This window comes from Ranitomeya variabilis, chromosome 8, assembly GCF_051348905.1.
Source record: "Ranitomeya variabilis isolate aRanVar5 chromosome 8, aRanVar5.hap1, whole genome shotgun sequence".
Lineage (NCBI taxonomy): Eukaryota > Metazoa > Chordata > Amphibia > Anura > Dendrobatidae > Ranitomeya > Ranitomeya variabilis.
The window spans coordinates 115562392-115590218 of NC_135239.1; the positions used below are offsets into that span (position 1 = coordinate 115562392).

Consider the following 27827-nt stretch of genomic DNA (forward strand, 5'->3'; position numbering starts at 1 on the left):
TCCATGACAGACAGAGGCCGCGACCAATGAATATCTGTGACAGACAGACGGAAGTGACCCTTAGACAATTATATAGTAGATATCTATATATATAAGAGGCATCGTGATTACTCGCTAATCCCGCCCCCTGCACAGTAGCTCCGCCCCACCACATCACCACACATAATCCTGCCCCCCCATTACCACAAACAATTCCGCCCCACCACATTACCACACAATTCCGCCCCCCCACATCACCACACATAATCCCGCCCCCCAACACATCACCACACAATCCCGCCCCCGAACCCCATTACCACACATAATCCCGCCCCCCCACATTACCACACGTAATCCCGCCCCCCACCACATTACCACAGATAATCCCGCCCCCCACATTATTACACAATCCCGCCCCCCACATTACCACATAATCATGCCCACCCACATTACCACACATAATCCCACGCCCCCACCACATCACCACACATAATCCCACGCCCCCACCACATCACCACACATAATCCCCACCACATTACCGCACATAACCCCGCCCCCACCACAATACCACACATAATCCCCACCACATTACCACACATAATCCCCACATTACCACACATTATCCCACCCCCCACCACATTACCACATAATCCTGCCCCCCACATTTTTACAGATAATCCCGCCCCCCACCACATTACCACACATAATCCCGCCCCCCACCACATTACCACACAATCCCGCCCCCCACCACATTACCACACATAATCCCGCCCCCCACCACATTACCATAGATAATTCCGCCCCCCACCACATCACCACACATAATCCCGCCCCCCCACCCCATCACCACACAATCCCGCCCCCCACCTCATCACCACACAATCCCGCCCCCCCACCTCATCACCACACATAATCCCGCCCCAACACATCGCCACAAAATTGTTATTAACTTCATTTTAAGTTAATTTACCACCTGTGTAAGCGCTATTGAATGTTGTCATTATTTACTTTAGTTTAATCACCAGCAGCGTTAATTAGATAGCAATGAGCGTGCCGAGCGTTAGCTGGCCGGAAACATCTAGTGTATGTGTATGTGTATATATATATATATATATATATATATATATATATATATATATATATATATATATATATATATATATATATATATATATATATATATATATATATATATATATATATATATATATATATATATATATATATATATATATATATATATATATATATATAACGCTGGGGGCATCACTCTGTCCGAAGCCTTTATAGACTGCGCAAGCGCCGGCGCAGTCTGGGCCCCAAAGAGCGACGCTCCCAGGAGATCGCGGTATGCGTAAGCGCTGAACGCACACCGCGATCTCCAACGGAGAAGCAGGGACAAGCCAGGAGGCGGAGGGTGAGTATACTTACCTGTCCCGTTCCACCGACGCGATTCCGGGCCATGAATGTCCCCCTGCTCCCGGAATCGGCGCCTGCGCAGTCCGCGCTTTCCGGCTCCATTTTATTGGACACATTGCAGTGTGTCTTCAAGAAAATGGCGTCGGAAAGCGCGGACTGCGCAGGTGCCGATTCCGGCACCAGGAGGACACAGAAAATGGCGCCGGAAATGAATGAGGTAGCGCAAGTAACAAATTGCTGTGCCATGAGGCTGTGGCACTTCATGCCACAGCTATTTGTTACTTACACCACCTGATTCATTTCCGCCGCCATTTTCTTGGTCCTGCTCCCGGAATCGGCGCCTGCGCAGTCCGCGCTTTCCGGCGCCATTTTCTTGAAGACACATTGCAGTGTGTCTTCAAGAAAATGGCGCCGGAAAGCGCAGACTGCGCAGGCGCCGATTCCGGGAGCAGGACCAAGAAAATGGCAGCGGAAATTAATCAGGTGGCGACAGCCGCCGCACCCAGCACAGCCGTCCACAGCCGCCGCACCCAGAACAGCCACGCACAGCCGCCCGCGCCCAGCACAGCCGCCCGCACCCAGCACAGCCGCCCGCACCCAGCACAGCCGCCCGCACCCAGCACAGCCGCCCGCACCCAGCACAGCCGCCCGCACCCAGCACAGCCGCCCGCACCCAGCACAGCCGCCCGCACCCAGCACAGCCGCCCGCACCCAGCACAGCCGCCCGCACCCAGCACAGCCGCCCGCACCCAGCACAGCCGCCCGCACCCAGCACAGCCGCCCGCACCCAGCACAGCCGCCCGCACCCAGCACAGCCGCCCGCACCCAGCACAGCCGCCCGCACCCAGCACAGCCGCCCGCACTCAGCACAGCCGCCCGCACTCAGCACAGCCGCCCGCACTCAGCACAGCCGCCCGCACTCAGCACAGCCGCCCGCACTCAGCACAGCCGCCCGCACTCAGCACAGCCGCCCGCACTCAGCACAGCCGCCCGCACTCAGCACAGCCGCCCGCACTCAGCACAGCCGCCCGCACTCAGCACAGCCGCCCGCACTGATGGGGGCGCAGGATGGAAGCACATGACAGGATGGGGATGCAGGATGGAGCAGCACAGGACACGGTGGAGCAGCACATGACAGGATGGGAGAGCAAGATGGGAGCAGCACATACCAGGATGGAGACCATATACCAATATAAATGCTCGCCACCCGGGCGTAGAATGGGTTCAATAGCTAGTATGTATGTATGTATGTATGTATGTATGTATGTATGTATGTATGTATGTATGTATGTATGTATGTATATATATATATATATATATATATATATATATTTTTATTTTTTTATTTTTTTTTATTTACTTTATCACAGTAAAATCTCATTTAAATTAATTTTTTTTTCAGCGACATGAATGTAGGAGGGCTTGATGTTTCAGGGTGTGACCATCAATTTTTTTTTCAATTTTTTTTTAAGGCGATATGACCAAAAATGTTACTTTGCTAGAGGAACAGGATAAGAGCACACCATCTCTTTCCTGTCACAGCAGTCTGTCAGCTCCCCTCTGCACTAATTGTGGGAGAAAGAACAGATTCTGTATAGTAGCGTTAACCTTTCAGCGTGTCCTGTGTAACTTTCTGTGGTTGGTAGGCTACTTGACAGAACAGATGGAATTGAAGAAACAAAGCAAGGAAAGGTTTTACCTTGATTACAAGAATGTCTATGACTCTAGGATCTGTTACATCTGCATGGTTTTGAAACTTCTCTCTCAACATTTGCCTTCCTTGTTTCACAGTAATATCCAACTGAAACACCTGCACTGCAAAGCAAAAAAACAATAAAAAATATTAGTAGTGAGACCAGCAATCAGTATGTCACATTATAGCAGCAAATTAAGTGAAAAGCATGAGGATCGGTAATCTGAACATGATGCCAAGTGTAAGCATTTAACAGATACAATTATCACCAAATAGCTGCAGAGCTGAGCAAAGTGCAGCCTGCGGGCCACATCCACCCTGTTCCAGTCTGGCCCATACACCGAAACAGCCGAAGGATTGTGAACAGTAGCCCATGGGTCACACTATGCGCTCGCCCGCTGTCTGGCCACCGCCACTCACTTCTTGATATCACTGCTATAAGCATCCTCGAGATGTAGATGTCGGTGAATACATCGGATGATGAGCGGCTACCACAGCTCCTTCTTCCACCAATCAGCGTGTATGACAGACTGCAGGCGCAATGACATTATTACATCGCGTCTGCTGCGCGAAGAGTCAGTGCACTGGAGGCCGGAGCAGAGCGCCGGAGAAACTGGGGTGAGGGAGGTGGGTTTTATTTGCGTATGTCATGTGTTTGCATGTACATAGGAGGCTATATGTGGGTTCATACTGTATACAGTAGGCTATGTGGATGCTCATATTATATAGTGAGACTGTGGGGGCCTACTGTATACAGGGGGCTGTATGTGAACTTATGCAGTATACTAGATGGTGGCCCGATTCTAATGCATCGGGTATTCTAGAATATGTATGCGTAGTGTATAGCACAGCCCACGCAGTACATTGCGCAGCCCACACAGTACACATTGTGCATTGCCCAGCCCACGTTGTGCATTGCCCAGCCCACGTTGTGCATTGCCCAGCCCACGTTGTGCATTGCCCAGCCCACGTTGTGCATTGCCCAGCCCACGTTGTGCATTGCCCAGCCCACGTTGTGCATTGCCCAGCCACGTAGTATATTGCCCAGCCACGTAGTATATTGCCCAGCCACGCAGTATATTGCCCAGCCACATAGTATATTGCCCAGCCACATAGTATATTGCCCAGCCACATAGTATATTGCCCAGTCATGTAGTATATTGGCCAGCCACATAGTATATTGCCCAGTCATGTAGTATATTGGCCAGTCACGTAGTATGCACCATATCCGTTAAAAAAAAAAAAAAATTAAAATTAAAAATAGTTACATACTCACCTTCTGGAGCCTCCGGATCGAAGCATCCAGTTACCGATGCTCCTTGCGTGCTCCGGTCTGAAGATTGCATTGCGGTCTCGCGAGATGATGACGTAGCGGTCTCGCGAGACCGCACGTCATCATCTCGCGAGACCGCACTGCATGCAGCGGTCACTGGGGCGTCTCGAGGAGCATCGGTAACCGGCCGCTTCGATCCGGGGGGGCCACCGGAGGGTGAGTATGTAACTTTTTTTTATTATGTTTAACATTACATATTTTTACTATTCATGCTGCATAGGCAGCATCAATAGTAAAAAGTTGGTCACACAGGGTTAATAGCAGCGTTAACCGAGTGCGTTACACCGCGGTCAAAGCTGTCATTAACCCTGTGTGAGCGCTGACCGGAGGGGAGTAAGGGGCGGGCGCTGTGACCGGAGGGGAGTGCGGAGCAGGCGCTGTGACCGGAGGGGAGTGCGGAGCAGGCGCTGTGACCGGAGGGGAGTGCGGAGCAGGCGCTGTGACCGGAGGGGAGTGCGGAGCGGGCGCTGTGACCGGAGGGGAGTGCGGAGCGGGCGCTGTGACCGGAGGGGAGTACGGAGCGGGCACTGACTGCAGGGAGGAAGGAGCGGCCATTTTCTTCCGGACTGTGCCCGTCGCTGATTGGTCGAGGCTGTTTTGCCACGACCAATCAGCGACTTGGATTTCCATGACTGACAGAGGCCGCGACCAATGAATATCCGTGACAGAAGGACAGAAAGATGGAAGTGACCCTTAGACAATTATATAGTAGATAGTGAGATGTCAGCATACTTTATTCTGATCAATATTAATTGATAATAACTAGAATATAAAATAATTATGTTAATAATGAGCAGAATTAATTTCAGGCTATTGATTCAGCCCTCCACAACAGTCACGGTGTCATGTGGTCCCTCGGGAAAAAGAAACCATGGTCCCCCTTCATCATAGTCCTATCCTCCATTGGATGACGATATTTTATTACATATTCTATTACACATTTTCATTTCTATTTTATTTCATGTGGAACATAATTCTATGAGGTTTCTTTTTTTTTCTTAGGCTACTTCCACACATCAGGTTTTCAGTGTCAGGCTAAATCCGGCGAATGTTGGAAAAACTGGATCTGGCGCAGATTGTGAAAAACTGATGTGACGGATCCGTTTTTTTGACGGATCCGGCTAGCCTATCTAGATTGGATTAAAAAAAAAAAAAAAATTGGATTAAAAAAATTGGATTAAAAAAAAATTGGAGCATGCTCATTTTTAAAACCGGATCAGGCCGCCGGGTCCGCCTTTTCCGGATCCGGCACCTTCTGGCTCCCATAGGCTTCTATTCTAGCAAACAGCCGGAAGCGCCGGATCCTGCGCTTCAGGCTTTTTCGCCGAAGACAAAAAACGTTGCTATGGACGTTTTTTCAAGAAACTGGAAGCGGCAGATTTGCCGGATCCGTCGAAAACCGGACGAAACGCAATGTCATCCGATGCAATCCGGCACTAATACAAGTCTATGGGAAAAAAACCTGATCCGGCGGCAACATTCGCCTGATCCGTTTTTTTGAAAATTAGCCGGATTTAGCCTGACACTGAAAACCGGATGTGTGAAAGTAGCCTAAGCGCGATAGATAACTAGATGAATAAATACTATCTTCCTATGGGTGTCACACAAGATCAGTTTCACTGATGGCAGCATCCAGCTTATCCTTCCCCAGCCATCTCTGCCGTTTATGATCACTGCTGCTGAACCCTCCACATTTTTCTTATATGCAGATGAGCTGTTAATGGGAACAGGTAACAGGAAAAAATACTATTAACCTGCAGGTTAATAGCATTACTAACCTGCTCAACACCCGCACGTAGCCAAATATGCTGTGGGGAAATTAACTTTCCTTGGCAGCAATTGGTTTCAGTCATCTCAATGAACCCCAACCAAAGCAAACTGACCCAGACTGACTGCCCACCACAATATTAAATTTCTGATTTTACAAGAAAAAAAAAAAAACTGACACCGCTATATCTGATTCTTATGAAACTTTTCGTAATATATGGGATCCTTGGATCCAGGCACAAAATGACGATGACCTGTCTAGAATAATATCTTTATCCATGTAATACATAAATATAGCATTCCTTATCGATGGACATAACTTTTGAATCCTATGTTCTGTTAATCCACGTCAACTTATCTCTTATTGTAAACACTTTATGTTATATATTCTCCCATTTTCCTTCCCCTTTCCCATTAAGCCCAATACAATTAAGTTAAAACTGTGTTTTCTGTTCTATATAAATAAGAATATAAAGTCAAAGATATTGTATTTCTCTTTACTTACTCTTGTCATATATTTCTCCCTGCGAGGGGATACTTGCACTTTTATATCAGTGTTTTTCATGTCAAATGACACTTTTTTTTTTCCAAACAAAATTGTTGAAACTAAATTTCTGATTTTACTCCTAAGTCAGGAATTAATATTGGAAGAATAGTGTGGATATGTGGCTAATAATATCAAAAGATTTACTAAATGTAATGGTTGTACAAACCAATTTGTACACCAATCAATTCATGTCTAGCCTTAAAGATTCCTTTTGTACTGGAGTAAATCAACTTATATACTGTCGGTATAATCCTAAAAAAGGGAAGCAATACAGGCTAGAAAATAACAGTTTGCCATGTAAGAGAGATATGGTGCACTATATAGCAATAGATGGAAACAAAATATGCATAGTGGTAGGTGTCATGTCCTGCATAGGGTGTGCTTATGCTAGGGACAAAAAGTGGAGAACACCCCAATACAGGACATGCACAACTGATGAACCTTGGAAATATGTTTTTATTAACATACATGCACACACAAATGGGTAAAATAATTTAAAATTACACATGAAAACAGTCTGCACCCCTATACATAATGTGAAAGATGCACATAAATGATGCGATACAATAACAATATAAATAACAAACACAGTGGATAATGTACTCATGAGAATTGTTTATTAATCCTCCTACATGTTCCGAATAGGTGTGCTGCCTGGAATATCCAAATGGACACGCATCACAACAAGATATAAATAAATATGGCTAAACTCGAGACACACAACAAAACAACATCTGGTAGAGCCAGGTATATAAGGCTCCCATGTGAGCAAACAGCGTTAGATATAGCAGTGTAGACCCCGGATGTCCCCAAGGGAAACAAGATTTCAAGAGGTATGAGTCGGGATGGGCTCTTATAGACAAGCTAATAGGACATGAACATGGGCAGAGCATAAACAATCTATGAAGGGCCCATGCCCTACAAAACAGGCTGCAATACACCTTGGAGTAACATACCCATACGAGCCAGAAAGAGGCAGCGAGGTATCAGGTTGCTATAAGCATGGTAGAAAGGAGAGGAGGCAGAGAGCGAAAGAGGAGTAATTCAATAGGGACCACTTCATATTTGAGCTGACTTTTTGGGATATAAAATATATATATATATATATATATATATATATATATATATATATATATATATATATATATATATATATACACACACACACACACATATACACACACTCACTGGCCACTTTATTAGGTACACCTGTCCAACTTCTTGTTAACACTTAATTTCTAATCAGCCAATCACATGGCGGCAACTCAGTGCATTTAGGCATGTAGACATGGTCAAGACAATCTCCTGCAGTTCAAACCGAGCATCAGTATGGGGAAGAAAGGTGATTTGAGTGCCTTTGAACGTGGCATGGTTGTTGGTGCCAGAAGGGCTGGTCTGAGTATTTCAGAAACTGCTGATCTACTGGGATTTTCACGCACAACCATCTCTAGGGTTTACAGAGAATGGTCCGAAAAAGAAAAAAAATCCAGTGAGCGGCAGTTCTGTGGGCGGAAATGCCTTGTTGATGCCAGAGGTCAGAGGAGAATGGGCAGACTGGTTCGAGCTGATAGAAAGGCAACAGTGACTCAAATCGCCACCCGTTACAACCAAGGTAGGCCTAAGAGCATCTCTGAACGCACAGTGCATCGAACTTTGAGGCAGATGGGCTACAGCAGCAGAAGACCACACCGGGTACCACTCCTTTCAGCTAAGAACAGGAAACTGAGGCAACAATTTGTACAAGCTCATCGAAATTGGACAGTAGAAGATTGGAAAAACGTTGCTTGGTCTGATGAGTCTCGATTTCTGCTGCGACATTCGGATGGTAGGGTCAGAATTTGGCGTAAACAACATGAAAGCATGGATCCATCCTGCCTTGTATGGAGCATCTTTGGGATGTGCAGCCGACAAATCTGCGGCAACTGTGTGATGCCATCATGTCAATATGGACCAAAATCTCTGAGGAATGCTTCCAGCACCTTGTTGAATCTAGGCCACGAAGAATTGAGGCAGTTCTGAAGGCAAAAGGGGGTCCAACCCGTTACTAGCATGGTGTACCTAATAAAGTGGCCGGTGAGTGTATATATATATATATATATATATATATATATATATATTATACATATTATACACACACACACACACACACACACACATACACACACACACACACACACTAGATGGTGGCCCGATTCTAACGCATAGGGTATTTTAGGATATGTATGTAGTTTATTTATGAAGATTTAAGAATAATGCAATGAATACACAGGATTTTCCAGGTATAATATATGCATTATCATTACATTTTATTGCTCATAAAACTTAATGCAACTGAACAAAATTATTAAACAGAAAAACAAAAATATATAAACCATTACATGAATCTCAAACTGTATTTAAATAAATCATCAGACGAAAGAAGTACATTGACACTAATATTTGTTATCAATATCAACCCAAAATATTTTTGTACACATTGACTGACGTGTTCAGTAAACGTAAGTGAACTGTGTCGCACTATGACTTACAGAACGTGTTCAGTAAACGTAACTAAACTACATAGCACTGTGACTGAACAGAACTTGTTCGGTAAATGTGACTGAACTGCGTGGCACTGTGATATATAGATTTTAACACATTTTAAACTTTTTCTCCACTCATACTTAGTGGTTGGGTGAAGCCATTTATTGTCAAACTACTCTGTTTTCTCTTTTTAAATCATAATGACAACCCAAGATATCCAACTGACCCTGATCAAAAGTTCACATACCCCCTTTCTTAATACCGTGTATTGCCTCCTCTAACATCAATGACAGCTTGAAGTCTTTTGTAGTAGTTGTGGATGGGGTTCTTTATTTTCTCAGATGGTAAGGCTGCCCACTCTTCTTGGCAAAAAGCCTCGATTTCCTGGAAATATCTGGCCTGTCTAGCATGAACTGCGCGCTTCAGATCTCCCCACAGTGGCTCAATGATATTGAGGTCAGGAGACTGAGATGGCCACTCCAGAACCATCACTTTGTTCTGCCGTAGCCAATGGCAGGTCAGCTTTGCCTTGTGTTTTGGATTGTCGTCATGTTGGAACATCCAAGTATGTCCCATGCGCAGCTTCCAGGCTGATGAGTGCAAATTTGCCTCCAGTATTTGCCAAAAACTAGAGATGAGCGAATTTGTTCGGTTTCTCTCTTATTCGGCAAGATATAGATCTTACCGAATAAGCTGCAGAGGGAACTCCGCTTCCTGGATCGTGCCAGCTGATCGGCGCCGCCAGCTGCATGTGTCGTGGCTGTGTCACAGTCACAGTACATGCATGGAGGAGAGCCTGTGTGCTCGTCCTTCAACTTTGACCATTTTCGTTTGCCTTTGTAGCTTACACATCCCCAAAACATCAGCGATCCCCCTCTGTGCTTTACAGTAGGAATGGTGCTCCTTTCATCAAAGGCCTTGTTGACTTCTCTCCAAATGTAACATCTATGGTTGCCAAAAAGTTGAATTTTGGTCTCATCACTCCAAATTACCTTGTTCCAGAAGTTTTGAGGCTTGTCTCTATGCGGTTTTGCATATTGTAGGAGAGATACTTTGTGGCATTTGAGCAGTAATGGCTTTCTTTTGGCGACTCGACCATGGAGCCCATTTCATTTCAAGTTTCTCCTTATTGTGCATCTTGAAACAGCCACACAGCTAGTTTTCAGAGAATCCAGTATTTCAGCTGATGTTATTTGTGGGTTTTTCTTTGCATCCCAAACAATTTTCCTGGCAGTTGTAGACGACATTTTTGTTGGTCTACCTGACCTTGGTTTTGTTTTGACAGAGCCCCTGATTTTCCATTTGTTAATCACAGTTTGAATGCTGCTGACTGGCATTATCAATTATCTTTTTCCTATTTTATACAGTTCAACTACTTTTTCCCGTAGATCCATTGACAATTCTTTTGCTTTCCCCATGACTCACAATCCAGAAACAAAACAAAAGAAAGTCAAAACAGCACCCTTTTAAATTGAAGGTCTCAGCGGACACAAGGGCACACGTCCATAACCAGGAACCCCGTCCCGGACAGTACAAAGACCACAAAAAACAAAAAGACAGCGCCACAATGGATGGTGAAAAAAAATAGGAGCTTATATTTATTCTGCCTCCTGTAGCGATGTTTTAGTCCACAGACCTTTTTCAAGCACAGTATACAGCGTTCTAACCACCATTATATACACATAACCCCACCCACTAATTAGCCTAGCACCAATGGGGTGTCAATACAAAAGTGAAAAAAAAACATTATAACCTTAACACACATACAAAAATATTAAAAACAGTTCCATAGTGTCATTACCACAAAGGCCCTTCATATTAGTTAAATAGCTCTGATCGCTCTTATAAGTAAATCATATCATTTTAGAGCTGCTATCCCTTAAAATGTAATCAAAGCGATACCACCATTCAATAGACAGCATTATAGTCCCCATGGCGATAACCACCCCCACAGGTATGTCCTTTTAGTGCACAAACCAATCATGGTAATATCTACGCCCCAACCCACAGTACACACAGGACCTGTGATGACGTCGCGGTTACATGACCGTGACGTCATGGCAGGTCCTTGTCGCATACCATCCTTAGCACCGGAACCTGCCGCTTGCATGGAGCGGTCACCGGAGCGTCGCGAGGAGCAGGAAAGGCGGCGGAAGGGGAGTATATAATGATTTTTTATTTTTTTAAATATTGTTAACATTAGACGTTTTTACTATTGACGCTGCATAGGCAGCATCAATAGTAAAAACTTGGTCACACAGGGTTAATAGCGGCGGTAACGGAGTGAGTTACATAACGCGGTCCGTTACCGCCGGCATTAACCCTGTGCGAGCCGTGAGTGCAGGGAGTATGGAGCGGGCGCCGGGCACTGACTGCAGGGGAGTAGGGAGGGACTAATAGGACTGTGGCCGTCGCTGATTGGTCGCGGCAGCCATGACAGGCAGCTGGCGAGACCAATCAGCGACTTGGATTCCATGACAGACAGAGGCCGCGACCAATGAATATCCGTGACATACAGACAGAAGGACAAACGGAAGTCTGTCATGGAAATCCAAGTCGCTGATTGGTCGTTGCAAAACGCCCACGACCAATCAGCGACGCGCACAGTCCGGAAGAAAATGGCCGCTCCTTACTCCCCGCACTCAGTGCCCGACGCCCGCATACACCCCTCCGGTCACCGCTCACACAGGGCTAATGCCGACGGTAACGGACCGCGTTATGCCGCGGGTAACGCATTCCGTTACCACCGCTATTAACCCTGTGTGACCAAGTATTTACTATTGACGCAGCCTATGCAGCGTCAATAGTAAAAACATCTAATGTTAAAAATAATTTTAAAAAAATAAAAAATCATTAGATACTCACCTTCCGCCGCCTTCCCTGCTCCTCGCGATGCTCCAGCCGGTCCATGCAAGCGGCACATTCAGGTGGCAAGGATGGTCTGGGAGAAGGACCTGCCATGACGTCACGGTCATGTGACCGCGACATCATCAAGTCCTGCGCGCCTGAGCACGTGGCTGGGCAATATACTACGTGGACATGCATATTCTAGAATACCCGATGCGTTAGAATCGGGCCACCATCTAGTATGTGTGTGTGTGTAAATATATATATATATATATATATATATTATATATATACATATACACACACACACACACACACACACAGTGCCTACAAGTAGCATCCAACCCCCTGCAGATTTAGCAGGTTTACACATTTGGAATTAACTTGGCATTGTGACATTTGGACTGTAGATCAGCCTGGAAGTGTGAAATGCACTGCAGCAAAAAAGAATGTTATTTCTTGGTTTATTTTTTTTTTTAAATTGTGAAAAGTTTTTTCAGAGGGTCATTTATTATTCAACCCCTCAACCCCCCAGAATTCTGTTTGGTTCCCCTAAAGTATTAAGAAGTAGTTCAGGCACAAAGAACAATGAGCTTCACATGTTTGGATTAATTATCTCTTTTTCCAGCCTTTTCTGACTATTTAAGACCCTCCCCAAACTTGTGAACAGCACTCATACATGGTCAACATGGGAAAGACAAAGGAGCATTCCAAGGCCATCAGAGACAAGATCGTGGAGGGTCACAAGGCTGGCAAGGGGTACAAAACCCTTTCCAAGGAGTTGGGCCTACCTGTCTCCACTGTTGGGAGCATCATCCGGAAGTGGAAGGCTTATGGAACTACTGTTAGCCTTCCATGGCCTGGACAGCCTTTGAAAGTTTCCTCCCGTGCCGAGGCCAGGCTTGTCCGAAGAGTCAAGGCTAACCCAAGGACAACAAGGAAGGAGCTCCGGGAAGATCTCATGGCAGTGGGGACATTGGTTTCAGTCAATACCATAAGTAACGTACTCCACCTCAATGGTCTCCGTTCCAGACGAGCCCGTAAGGTACCTTTACTTTCAAAGCGTCATGTCAAGGCTCGTCTACAGTTTGCTCATGATCACTTGGAGGACTCTGAGACTGACTGGTTCAAGGTTCTCTGGTCTGATGAGACCAAGATCGAGATCTTTGGTGCCAACCACACACGTGACGTTTGGAGACTGGATGGCACTGCATACGACCCCAAGAATACCATCCCTACAGTCAAGCATGGTGGTGGCAGCATCATGCTGTGGGGCTGTTTCTCAGCCAAGGGGCCTGGCCATCTGGTCCGCATCCATGGGAAGATGGATAGCACGGCCTACCTGGAGATTTTGGCCAAGAACCTCCGCTCCTCCATCAAGGATCTTAAGATGGGTCGTCATTTCATCTTCCAACAAGACAACGACCCAAAGCACACAGCCAAGAAAACCAAGGCCTGGTTCAAGAGGCAAAAAATCAAGGTGTTGCAGTGGCCTAGTCAGTCTCCTGACCTTAACCCAATTGAAAACTTGTGGAAGGAGCTCAAGATTAAAGTCCACATGAGACACCCAAAGAACCTAGATAACTTGGGAGAAGATCTGCATGGAGGAGTGGGCCAAGATAACTCCAGAGACCTGTGCCGGCCTGATCAGGTCTTATAAAAGACGATTATTAGCTGTAATTGCAAACAAAGGTTATTCCACAAAATATTAAACCTAGGGGTTGAAGAATAATTGACCCACACTTTTATGTTTAAAATTTATAAAAATTTAACGGAGCAACAAAACTTTTTGGTTTGTAAGATTTATGCATCTGTTAATAAATCCTGCTCTAGTTTGAAGGCTCTAACTTATTTGCATCTTAATAAACCTGCTAAATCTGCAGGGGGTTGAATACTGCTTTGAGGCACTGTAAAATATATATATATATATATATATATATATATATATATATATATATATATATATATATATATATGTATATATGTATATATATATATATATATATATATATATATATATATATATATATATATATATATATATATATATATATATATATATATATATATATATACACATACACACACGAACAGCAACCAGTTGGATCAAGGGCCAGTCACCATTACAGAAGCAGACATTCATTAGCGGGTCAAGAACATGCAGACAGCACCCGGCCCAGACATGATCCACACCTAATGGCTACAGGAATTAACAGCGGTACATGAACGCATGGCGAAGCAGATGAACCAACTGCTAGAAGCAGGCCACCACCCAGCTTGGCTAACACAAGGAAGAACAGTGCTGATCATGAAAGATCCTCAGAAAGGAACAGTTCCATCCAACTACCGCCCAAAATCATGGAAATTCCTGTCAGGCATCATAGCCAAACTACAGAACCATATGAACCAGTACATGAATCCAGCTCAGAAAGGCATTGGGACCAACACCAGAGGCTCCAACCACCAGCACCTAGTAGATTGAGCAGTCGCACAAGACTCAAGATCACACAAGAACAATCTCAGCACAGCCTGGATTGGCTACAGGAAAGCCTATGACTCAGTGCCACACACATGGATCTGTAAATGACCAGCAGGACACATAGCAGATGTACAGACATGCTACAAGTACCTTGGCATCTCACAGGGAGGGATATGGTAACCATGAGGAGGCAAGGAAAGAAGCAACATCCAAATACCATCAAAGGGTAAGACAGATCCTAAAGAGCCAGCTCAATGGGAAGAATAAAATGCACGCCATTAATACATATGCCCTACCAGTTATCAGATACCCAGCTGGCATAATGTGCTGGCCAAAAGAAGAGATGGAAGCTTCAGTTGTCAAGACTAGGGTTGAGCGACCTTAACTTTTATAGGATCGGGTCGGGTTTCACGAAACCCGACTTTCTCAAAAGTCGGGTCGAGTGAAATCGGCCGATCCTATAAAAAAGTCGGGGTCGGCCGAAACACGAAACCCAATGCACTGCAATGGGATACTATGGTTCCCAGGGTCTGAAGGAGAGGAAACTCTCCTTCAGGCCCTGGGATCCATATTTAAGTGTAAAATAAAGAATTAAAATAAAAAATATTGATATACTCACCTGTCCGGCGGCCCCTGCAACTTACCGAGGGAACCGGCGGCCTGCTTTGGTTAAAATGAGCGCGTCCAGGGCCTTCCGTGACGTCACGGCTTTGTGATTGGTCGCGACGGCCCATGTGACCGCCACGCGACCAATCACAAGCCGCGGACGTCATTCTCAGGTCCTAAATTCCTAGAATTCTAAATTCTAGGAATTTAGGACCTGAGAATGACGTCCGCGGCTTGTGATTGGTCGCGTGGCGGTCACATGGGCCGTCGCGACCAATCACAAAGCCGTGACGTCACGGAAGGCCCTGGACGCGCTCATTTTAACCAAAGCAGGCCGCCGGTTCCCTCGGTAAGTTGCAGGGGCCGCCGGACAGGTGAGTATATCAATATTTTTTATTTTAATTCTTTATTTTACACTGAAATATGGATTCCGATACCGATTCCCGATATCGCAAACATATCGGAACTCTGTATCGGAATTCCGATCCCAGATTCAGAAGATCGCCGACCTCATGGCCGACCCCACACAGGGGTCGGGTCGGGTTTCATGAAACCTGACTTTGCCAAAAGTCGGCGACTTCTGAAAATGGCCGACCAGTTTCGCTCAACCCTAGTCAAGACATGAAAGCTCATCTCAATGCATGGAGGTCTCCACCCTAAGTCTAACACCCAAAGATTGTATACCAACCGAAAGGAGGGTGGTTGAGGCTTGATAAGCATCCAAGCCAACATCACGAATGAAACAAGGAGTATCTAGAAATACATCAGAAAAATGGCACCAAAAGACGAGATGCTAAAATAAAGCCTAAGGCAGCAACAACAACAGATCTGGAAGGAAGAACAGGAACATGAAGTGCCATGGCAAGACAAGCCGCTGCATGGGATGTACCATTGACAGATAATGGAGGTGGCTGACATGGAGAAATCCTACCAATGGCTGGAGAAATCTCGACTCCGAGACAGCACAAAGGCACTAATCATAGCTGCACAAGAGCAAGCACTAAGTACCAGATCCATAGAAGCAGGAATCAACCACACAAGACAAGACACAATAATAATAAATTTTATTTCTATAGCGCCAACCTATTGCGCCAAGATGCAGACAATGCGAAGAAACCTCAGAAACAGTCCAACACATATTGGCAGAATGCAAAATGCAAGCATTAACAGCGTATACCGAACGCCACAACCAAGTAGCGGGAATTGTATACAGGAACATCTGCACAGCATATGGGCTAAGTCCAAGTAGAAGACCTCAGAAAAAGTGGTGGAGAATGAAAGGGCTAAGAGCAGGTACAGAAAAGAGCGACCAAGGTTATTAGAGTACTGGGAAGTCTGCAATACCAAGACAGGTTATTACACTTGGGGTTATTTAGTCTGGAAAAATGAAGGCTAAGGGATGATCTTATTACAATGTATAAATATATGAGGGGACAGTACAAAGACCTTTCTTAATGATCTTTTTACTCGTAGACCTCAGACGGGGGACAAGGGGGCATCCTCTACGTCTGGAGGAAAAAGGAAATTAGACCTACCGGTAATTCTGTTTCCAGGTAGTCCCTCAGGACAGCACCATAGAGGACGTCCTTCCTTGACCTATAGCGGAACAGGATCATAGAGGTTATAAGGACCCTGCCACCTCCACCCTCCAGTGTTTTTTCAAAGTACCACAGAAGGATGGAAATAAATGGTCTAAACATGCCCTTACAAACACGTGTGTAATAAACCATTTAACGGCTCCATCTTAATTTCGAGCCATGGTGACCCAAAGGATGAACGATCTGCCGGTAGATTAACCCCTTGCAAGCCTAAAAAGAGAAACATAAGGGAGGGAACTATGGGTGCTGTCCTGAGAGACTACCTGGAAACCGAATTACCGGTAGGTCTAATTCCCTTTTTACATTACGTCCCTCAGGACAGCACCATGGAGAATACCAAAGCAACTCTCCCAGGGTGGGTACAGAAGCCCAGGAATCAAAGTCCCAGGCAAAAATCAGACTAAATATATAAATGATCTGAAAGATCAGAAAAACCATAGATATCTAAAGAGATCCGCAAAGAAAATCACCGTAGTGAGTGTCTGATATACATCTATAATGGCCAATTTCAGTATGAATGTGGTAAACGAAATAAGCATCAGAAGCAGAGTGAAATACACCCATTGTACTCCAATACCAATAATGAACCACAGCAAGTTATTTATTGTGATAGATACTTATAGACATCGCAGTCCCAGAATAGGGTTAGAAACCCTTATTGCCCAGCAAAATATGGTGAAAGTCACAGCCACCACACAATGAGGACTGTACCGACCAATAATAAGCTGCATGTGCTTAACAACACAGGACTGTTCCTTCATCGGTCCTTCTGGGCTCATATTAAGCCTTGGTTACAGACCAGCTTACCATACTATAAGGAGACCTGCAGGACAGAAGCCCTGGACTGAGGGAAGATCAAACCAATAACAGTACATGGATAATGGCAGAGCGTTGGGATGTACGCACATTACTCATTCAGGAGATCACGCCTATTCCAAATCCTTAGATGTCTAACCCCAAGTAAGGGTTATATATTATTGAAACTAAGGAATACACCATCCGGCAGGTAATATCTCCTGCCATTACCAACGTCGGGCTTCTCATTAGAAGTGCTGAAAGAGAAACGTGGATCATCACTCCTGTTTTACTGATGTTAGACACAGAGAGTCTGGACTCTGAATCGATGAAGGTAGTGGTGATAGTAAAAATCTTCTGACACTTGAAATTATTCGGAACTGCATTTATACAAGTCATTAGTCCAGACATTATAAGTATGTCAACTTATTTGGCCATATATGCATATACGCACATACATATCCCAAGAGGCAATCTTCTCAGGGATCTTTATACACTCAGACTGTCATTGTGGGAGTAACCATATTCCATGGCTAGAGAAAAAGTAGGTTTCTTCCTCGTCACAGAGGGAGATTATCTACTGTGAGGCAGTGAGAGTGACTATGGGGTCTTAACAGTAAGATCCCTGGATACAGTTTCATTTATCTAAGGCTACTTTCACACTACCGTTTTTCTGCGGACGTCAAAAAGCGTTGTTTTGGCCAAAAAACGGATCCTGCAAAATCTCCTGCAGGATGCGTTTTTTTCCCATAGACTTGTATTGGCGACGCATCGCGACGGATTGTCACGCGTTGTGTACGTTTTGCGCTGGATGCGTCAGAACTTGGCGATCCATCGTCTGGAAAAAACGTTGATTGTAACGTTTTTTGTCTGCGTCTGGAAAACGTGTCGCGACGCATCCTGCGGCAAGCGTCGTTTGCTAGAATGGAAGCCTATGAGCGCAGGATGCGTCGGGACACGTCGTTTGACGGAATGCAGCGCTGCAATACGTTTTTTTACACTGAGCATGCTCAGAAGCAGGATTTTGTTGCCAATTCACCAGACAACCCCAAATCTATATAAACCTGACCCCAGGGGCTTCAACCCCAAATGTGCCAGCAAGAACACAGAAGACAGCATCTGCCCAGCCAGCGTCCAGAGGCCTGCCAGCATCTAGCCCCAACAAGATTGCCCAGCCAGCGTCCAGAGGCCTGCCAGCATCTGCCCAGCCTGCCATCGTCCAGAGGCCTGCCAGCATCTGCCCAGCCTGCCAGCGTCCAGAGGCCTGCCTGCTACAGAACCTGAAGCAAAAGGTTTCCAGCCAGTGTATTTACTGCCATTTTTGCGTGCGTCTGTGAGCATGTGTGTGTGCGTGTGCATGTGTTTGTGTCTGTATATGACATACTGAATACAGCCAGAGCTAAACCTGAATACAGCCAGAGCTAAACCGGAATACAGCCAGAGGCCTGCCAGCGTCCTGCACCAGCCATCGTCCTGCCAGAGTCCAGCTCCAGCATGAGGCCTGCCATTGTGAAGCCAGTCAGCGTCCAGATCCAGCCTTTCAGCCATTTTTGCGGTCGTCTGTGGGTGCATGTGTGTGTGTGCGTGTCTGTGTGCGTGTCTGTGTGCGTCTTGTGTTTTTGTCCTGCTGTGTGTTTTTGTGTGTGCTTTTGTGTGTGTGCGTTCGTTATGCCTGCACCTGTGTACTTGCGTGCATGTGTCAGTGTGATTGTGGGTGCATGCGTCCGTGCACGTGCATGTTTTTTTAATAACTGATGTATTTACCAAGTTGAGTGGTCTGTGCAGCATGTGGTTTCAGTGTGTGCGTGTGTAAGCATGTGTATTGCGTGTGTTTTTTGTTTTTTCGCTACAAATTTATTTGGGGTTTGATTGCCGAAAACCTTTCCAGTTGATGTACTTGTATTTAAAATAAAGAGCATTTTAGCTCCTATTGTGATGTTAAATACAAAAAAAAAAATAATAATAATAATTAATAAAAAGTTTATTAAAAATGTCTGTAGTATTTCACAAAGGTAAAAAGTGGTGTATGTACAAATGGCCACACATGAAAAACTGTGTTAGTTCTGTTTTTTTTTGTTAAGATTAAAAGGTCATCTTTTCTTTTTTTAAAGGGAAATAAAATGTGGTAAATAAAATTTGGTGAAGTTATTTTTTAATGGATCTTTTAAAATCACATATGTGATCAATACAGTTTGAAGTGGTGTGTAGGCCTTTCAATTATACAAGAGGGTTATTTTTTGTGGGGGTAGGGGTAAATGGTTTTACAGCTTGCACATACTATTGCAGTAGGGAATCCAGCTGAAAGACTGGTGTGACTTTGGTTATTTTTTTTGGTGGTTTATCTCAAAACTTTCGCTGCCGGCCTGCATGAACATTGCTCTGATAATGTCATCAGGGTGGTTATTAAATCTTTTACGAGTGTGGGGGGTTGTTTCTAACTATATAAACTTGTCATACTTGCAGAGCCACAAGGGACCACTGCCGCATTCCAGACGCCGCCCAGACTAGGACCCAGGGACCACTGCCGCTTTGCTGATGTAAGTATTAAAGACCCTAATGCTTCAATTTCAATGTGTATAGTAGATTACAAGGGTGTTTTTACTTGCAGAGCCACAAGGGACCACTGCCGCATTCCAGACGCCGGCCCGGACTAGGACCACTGCCGCTTTGCTGATGTAAGGGTACCGTCTCACTATACGATTTACCAACGATCACGACCTGCGATACGACCTGGCCGTGATCGTTGGTAAGTCGTTGTGTGGTCGCTGGGGAGCTGTCACACAGACCGCTCTCCAGCGACCAACGATGCCGAGGTTCGCTGGTAACCAGGGTAAACATCGGGTTACTAAGCGCAGGGCCGCGCTTAGTAACCCGATGTTTACCGTGGTTACCAGCGTAAAAGTAAAAAAAAACAAACCGTACATACTCACCATCTGATGTCCGTCAGGTCCCTTGCCGTCTGCTTCCCGCTCTGACTGAGTGCCGCCGTACAGTGAGAGCAGAGTGCAGCGGTGACGTCACCGCTGTGATCTGCTCTCACTTTCCGGCCGGCAGACAGTCAGAGCGGGAAGCAGACGGCAAGGGACCTGAAGGACATCAGATGGTGAGTATGTACGTTTTTTTTTTTTTTTTTACTTTTACGCTGGTAACCACGGTAAACATCGGGTTACTAAGCGCGGCCCTGCGCTTAGTAACCCGATGTTTACCCTGGTTACCAGCGAACGCATCGCTGGATCGCTGTCACACACAACGATCCAGCGATGACAGCGGGAGATCCAGCGACGAAAGAAAGTTTCAAACGATCTGCTACGACGTACGATTCTCAGCAGGGTCCCTGATCGCTGCTGCGTGTCAGACACTGCGAGATCGTAACTATTATCGCTAGAACGTCACGAATCGTGCCGTCGTAGCGATGAAAATGCCACTGTGTGACGGTACCCTAAGTATTAAAGACCCTACAGCTTCAATTTCAATGTGTATAGTAGATTACAAGGGTTTTTATACTTTCAGAGCCGCAAGGGACCACAGCCAGCAGACCGTCAAAAAATATCAATGTCTTCTTCTGAGAGCCCATCTCCACCGCGACAGCGAGTTGCAGTAATTTTCAATTTTTACTGTTTTTGGTGCTATACTTAAAATGTTGTTAAATCACTAAATGCATTAATTATGTTTTCACAGGAAGCTGAAGCAGCCGAGGGACTCTCAGAAGGGGACGAGAGGGGTGGAGAAAGACAAGGAGCGGGCGCACATAGTGTAAGTTTTGCCGAAACAGCTTCACACATCACCGAACACCCAACACATACAAAACACTTCATCATACATCACAGTACACATACAACATATGGCTACCTACCATTATTTTTTTTTGTTTGTTTTCCAGTCTGCTGCACATCAAGATCCTCCCAGCCGCTCCCGGAGCCGACGTAACCGTGGCCGCGGTCGCCGAGCGGTGAGTTTTCTTTTTTTTTCCCTCTATTGATAATTATATGTTTCTGTGTATTAATGTTTTTTTTTTCCACAATATCAACAGCGTGCTCCCAACTAGGACGGGGATGACATAATCGGGATAGATGTTGACCGTCTGATCGAGGAGGTCCGCGAGCGGGAGCCGCTCTGGCATATGGGTGACCGCAGGCATGCAGATACGTTTGTGACCCTTCTGCTCTGGGAGGAAGTATGCCGGAACATTTTGCCGAGGTGGGAGGACCTCGATCCAAGGCAGCAGACTCAAGAATGTAAGTATTCACTTTTCAGTTATGTTTTGAACTTAATGGAATGTACTTTAATTAACACTTGCTTTTATTCTTGTCTTTACAGGTGAAAGGCTTAGGAAGCGGTGGTGGTCACTCAGGGATCGCTTCAAGAGGGAATTTAACGAGGAGATGCAGGCCCCGAGTGGCTCAGCACGAAGAAGGACTCCATATAAATATGGCCGGGCCCTGTCCTTCCTCCGTGAAAGTATGCTGCAAAGAGTGTAAGTATTCAACAGCCCATTGAATGACCAATTGTACCCAACTTGTTTGGTTTCAGTCAGGGCTTTTCCCCTATTAATATATTAATTTATTTTATTTTTTTTATCTATTTCACAGCACCTTCTCCAGCCATCGGGCGCCTGCATCTACCTTGGCCCCCTCTGGAGCAATCTCTCAGGAGTCCGCCACCAAGGGCCACGTTGGTAGACCCCACCCCTCTGACCCCTTGTCTGGCCCTTCCGGTACCTCTGCCCCATCCACTTCCGCCGCCACCAGCAGTGAAGCAGCATCGCAGCCCTCGTTACTTGAATCTGCTGGTCAAGACGTAGCGTTCCCTTTACCCCACCCTTCTGATCCTGCCACCTCTAGACCACCAATAGGTTCGTGGCGGCAGCGACAGAGGGGTCAGGAAAGGAGCTATGCTCCTGAGTTCTTGCATCTGAATGCATCATTCCAAAGCTCTTTCAAAATTTTGGGAGAGCAAGTGACTGCTGGGTTCAACATGGTGCAAGCACGCATCAGAGAAAACAGCAGTCACTTGGATAGGATGCATTCAGATGCAAGTCAAGCTCCAAGCAACCTTTTTTTCCAATCAATGCTCAGGAGCATGGAAAAGCTTTTTCTTGACCAGCAGATGCAGGTAATGCACGACTGCCATGCTGCTCTACTGCGGGTTATGTCCCAAGGCCAAACTCCCACACAGACACTACAACTTTCCCACCCCAGGCCCAATACCAAACAACACAGTCCCAATTCCCACCCCAGGCCCAATACCAAACAACACAGTCCCAATTCCAACCCCAATACCAAACAACACAGTCCCAATACCCAACCCAGTCCCAATTCCCATCCCGTCCCCAAATCCCATGTCTTCCCCAATGTTTTCTTCCTTGTCAAGCTTTCCTTCCCCATTTAGTATACCACCTACCCCAACACCACCCTCCCCTACTAAGCCTCCTGTTTTTCCCCCCCCTTCCACAACACCCCGACCCAGTAGGCTTTCCCCAACTATCGACGTGGTCCAACCTTCCAGCCCCTCCGCTAAAACCACCTCCACCCAACACTATACCGATTTGTAATGTATGTGTGACACTGTAATGTTGTATTTTTATTTAAAAAAAAGTTGACCAAAGAAAATATGAGAACCAAAAAAAAAGATGGGTACCAAAAATACGGTTTACCAACCGAAAAAAAAAAAAAAAAAAAAAAATGAAGTGTTACCCCCCAAAAAATGCTTTATAAATCAAGCTTTAGCAAAGAAAAGGTTTACAACCTAAAAATAGAATTATTCTTACCGTTAATTCGGTTTCTAGGAACCTTCCACGACGGCATATGGAGGTTGTCTCTTTGCCCTAATGGGGAACAGGAAACACAGAGGTTAAAAGGACCTCCCACCTCCCACTTGCCAGTGACTTACAACTGAGACCATAGCACTGGTTTACCTTCAGAATCCCAGAACTAATCCAGGAATATATATCGGGTGGGAAATTAGTGCCGTCGTGGAAGGTTCCTAGAAACCGAATTAACGGTAAGAATAATTCTATTTTCTCTAGTCACCTTCCACGACGGCATATGGAGGAATACCAACTAATTTGGCACTAGGGAGGGACAACGGCCTGGAGTACTTTACGGCCAAAGGCTAAGTCCTTATTGGACAATACATCTAATCTGTAATGCTTAGAGAAGGTATGGAGTGAAGACCACGTTGCTGCCCTGCAAATCTGCTCCAGAGATGCGCCTGCTCTTTCTGCCCAGGAAACCGATGTAGATCTGGTTGAGTGGGCTTTGATCCCTACTGGAGGCAATTTGTTTTGAGCTAGGTAGGCTTCCGTTATAGCTTTCTTGATCCATGTAGCGATGGTACTTTTGGCTACTTTTTTCCCCTAGTTCTGTCCTGAGAGGTGGACAAATAGGTTATGATCAATTCTGAGCGCACGGGTTTGGTCCAAGTACTGTAAAAGAATACGCCGGACATCCAGAGTGCTAAATCTTCTTTCTTCCAAATTTGCTGGATTGTGGCAAAAGGATGGTAGGAAAATCTCTTGAGAACGATGAAAGTCAGAGATAACCTTCGGAAGAAAGGAGGGATCAAGACGAAGCACAATTGAATCATCTCTTATCAGGAGATAAGGTTCTCGTATAGACAAGGCCTGTAATTCACCAATCCTTCTAGCTGAAGTAATGGCTACCAAAAACACAGTTTTGTAGGCCAGATTTTGTGGAGAACAGGAAGATAGTGGTTCAAAGGGTGGACCAGTCAGACCTTGGAGATCCCATGGGGGAACTATGATCTGTTTTCTAGGATTCATTCTAGAAGCTGATGTCATAAACCTTTTAATCCAGCGATGACCCGATAAATCTTGGTCAAAAACCGAGCTAAGTGCAGAGACCTGGACCTTGAGGGTACTGGGTCTTAGACCTATTTCCAAGCCTTTTTGTAAGAAATCCAAAATGATGGGTATATTAGGCTTGAGAGGGTCTGGAAGGTTAGGCAGACAGAATGATGAAAACTTTTTCCAGATCTTATTGTAGATGGCGTTGGTTACCGGTTTCCTCGATTTTTGGAGAGTAGCTATGACAGGGATTGACAATCCTTTAGCTTTTAGTACCTGGGCTTCAGCAACCACGCCGCCAAGCTCAACTTCTGAGGGTCTGAGTGGAGAATGGGACCCTGAGAGAGAAGATTGTGCTTTATTGGTAACATTACCGGTCCATCCACATGTAGTTGGATGATTAAGTTGAACTAACTTCTTTTGGGCCACAATGGAGCTATCAGAATAGTTGGAGTCTTTTCTAGACGTATCTTCCGTAGAACCTTGGCAAGAATTGGGATTGGCGGAAAAGCGAAAGCTAGGTGAAACTGCCAGTCTTGGGTTAAGGCATCCAACCCCCTGGGATTGCCTCTTGGGTTCAAGGAAAAAAAGGTTTCGACTTTTGCGTTCTGGTGAGAGGCAAAGAGGTCGACATCTGGATGACCCCACTGTGTACCAACATGTTGAATGTTTGAAGATCCAGGCTCCATTCGCCAGGATGAATATCCTGGCGACTTAGGTAGTCCGCCTGAATATTTGTAGTACCCCTCAGGTGGATTGCCGTCAGGGACAGTAAGTGTTTTTCGGCCCAAGAAAAGATTCGAGCGGAGATCTTTTTTAGACTGAGGGTCCTTGTACTGCCCTGGTGTCGGATATGAGCCACCGTGGTTATGTTGTCCGAGAATATCTGAACATGTTGTCCAGAAATCTGACGACTTGCCGCTAATAGAGTCTCTTCCACAGCTTTGAGCTCTCTGAAGTTTGACGATTTCTCGGTGATCGACTGGCTCCAAAGACCTTGATAGGGGACGTGGTTTATTATGGCTCCCCAGCCTCTCTTGCTGGCATCTGTTTTGATCGAGGTTAGAGGGGACTGAATCCAGCATATGTTGTGAATTTGCTTTTTGCTCCCTCTAGTGGTTACTAGTTTTTTGACTCTGGTTTTTCTGTCATTCCTTTTATCCGCACCTGGGTCGTTAGTTAGGGGTCTTGCTATATAAGCTCCCTGGACCTTCAGTTCAATGCCTGGCAACGTAGTTATCAGAGCTAGTCTGCTGTGCTCTTGTCTACTGATCCTGGTTCCAGTTATATCAGCTAAGTCTGCCTTTTGCTTTTTGCTATTTGTTTTGGTTTTGTATTTTTGTCCAGCTTGTTCCAAATCTATATCCTGACCTTTGCTGGAAGCTCTAGGGAGCTGGTGTTCTCCCCCCGGACCGTTAGACGGTTCGGGGGTTCTTGAATTTCCAGTGTGGATTTTGATAGGGTTTTTGTTGACCATATAAGTTACCTTTCTTTATTCTGCTATCAGTAAGCGGGCCTCTCTGTGCTAAACCTGATTCATTTCTGTGTTTGTCATTTCCTCTTACCTCACCGTCATTATTTGTGGGGGGCTTCTATCCAGCTTTGGGGTCCCCTTCTCTGGAGGCAAGAAAGGTCTTTGTTTTCCTCTACTAGGGGTAGCTAGATTCTCCGGCTGGCGCGTGTCATCTAGAATCAACGTAGGAATGATCCCCGGCTACTTCTAGTGTTGGCGTTAGGAGTAGATATATGGTCAACCCAGTTACCACTGCCCTATGAGCTGGATTTTTGTATTCTGCAGACTTCCACGTTCCTCTGAGACCCTCGCCATTGGGGTCATAACAGCATACACCTTTCAGAAGATTCTTGGGATTCATCCACCATGTCAAGGAAGCTTTCACTCTGCCCGGAGTGTGGATCCTCTTGGTAAGAGTGCCAGGTCGACCGTCCCAATTGCCTAGAATGTGGGCTTGGAGGGTTCTTGAGTGAGCTTGAGCCCAAGCCACCGATTGTATGCAGGCTGTCATGGAACCCAACAGCGACATTCCTTCTCGCAGAGTAGGAGACCTCATCTCTTTGAACTTCCTGATCTTTGTTACTAAGGGAAGTATGTGATCGTCTGGGAGGAAGGACATCTGTTTTGCCGAGTCCAGAATCACTCCCAGAAATCTCCTGGTTTTTGAAGGTTGAAGTTGAGATTTTCCTAGATTTGGAATCAACCTAGGGATCTCAATATTTCTAGGGTGGTTGAGACATGGGATATCAGGGTTACCTCGGTGGAAGCTACTATCAGAAGATCGTCCAGATAGGGCACTATGCAAACACCTTGTTTCCGGATAAATGACACTACCTCTGCCATTACCTTGGAGAACACCCTCGGTGCCGAGGAAATGCCGAAGGGAAGGACTCCAAACTGATAGTGCTCCACCCGATGACTCCCCTGTATCGCAAACCTGAGATATTTCTTGTGTCTCGGGTGAATAGGAATGTGGAAATACGCATCCTTTAGGTCGATGGTTGCCATAAAGGAGTGATGTTCTATCAGAGGGATTGCAGATTTTACGGACTCCATCTTGAACTTGCGATATTTCACATGCTGATTCAGACCCTTCAAGTTTATAATAATTCGTACATCTCCCGAAGGTTTGGGAACCAGGAAAAGTCGGGAATAATGTCCCTTTCCCCATTCCGATTGTGGGACTGGGGAGATCACATTTGATCTCATAAGATCTTTGAGACCCAAGGATAACAGACTGCGATCCCTTGATGTTGAAAGGGCAGTAATCTTTAGACCCTGAGGGGGGGGGGGGGGGGGAGAAATTAACTCTATTAAAAGGCCCTCTTTGATAACATTGAGAACCCAGTGGGAACTGGTGATATTTTCCCACTGACCCACATACTTCGAGAGTCTTCCCCCCCCCCCGGGTCGGAGTCATTGTTTGTCCTGTTGGGACTGCTGCTGCTGCTGTTGTGGGACAAAAATATTTTTTCCCCTACCCTTTGCGTAGCTCCACCTGCCGGTTTTACCTTTACCTCTTGTTTGAGAGTGCTGAGGTTGTGGGCCACGAAAAAAACGTTTTCTAGGCTGCTTTTGTTCCGGGAGCGCTTTTTTCTTATCGGTAGCCTTATCGAGAATATCGTCTAAGGCTGGACCAAAAACATTATCTCCTTTAAAGGGTATGGCACAGAGCTTGGCCTTAGAGGTGATATCCCCGCTCCATAGCTTAAGCCAAAGAGCTCTTCTGGCAGAGTTGGAAAGTACAAGGGATCTGGCGGCGACTCTTAAGGCCCCGTCTCACATAGCGAGATCGCTGCTGAGTCACAAGTTTTGTGACGCAACAGCGACCTCAGTAGCGATCTCGCTATGTGTGACACGTACCAGCGACCAGGCCCCTGCTGCGAGATCGCTGGTCGTGTCGGAATGGCCTGGACCTTTTTT

General features: G+C 45.7%; 1 protein-coding gene across 1 annotated transcript in view; it reads right to left on the minus strand.

Moving 5' to 3' along the window:
- Nucleotides 1–27827, minus strand: part of NDUFA6 (NADH:ubiquinone oxidoreductase subunit A6) — a 102313-nt gene that overhangs the window by 44361 nt on the left and 30125 nt on the right. The window contains exon 2 of the mRNA XM_077277894.1: nucleotides 3098–3213. Coding sequence (XP_077134009.1) covers nucleotides 3098–3213 — 116 coding nt within the window. The remainder of the gene's footprint in view (nucleotides 1–3097; nucleotides 3214–27827) is intronic.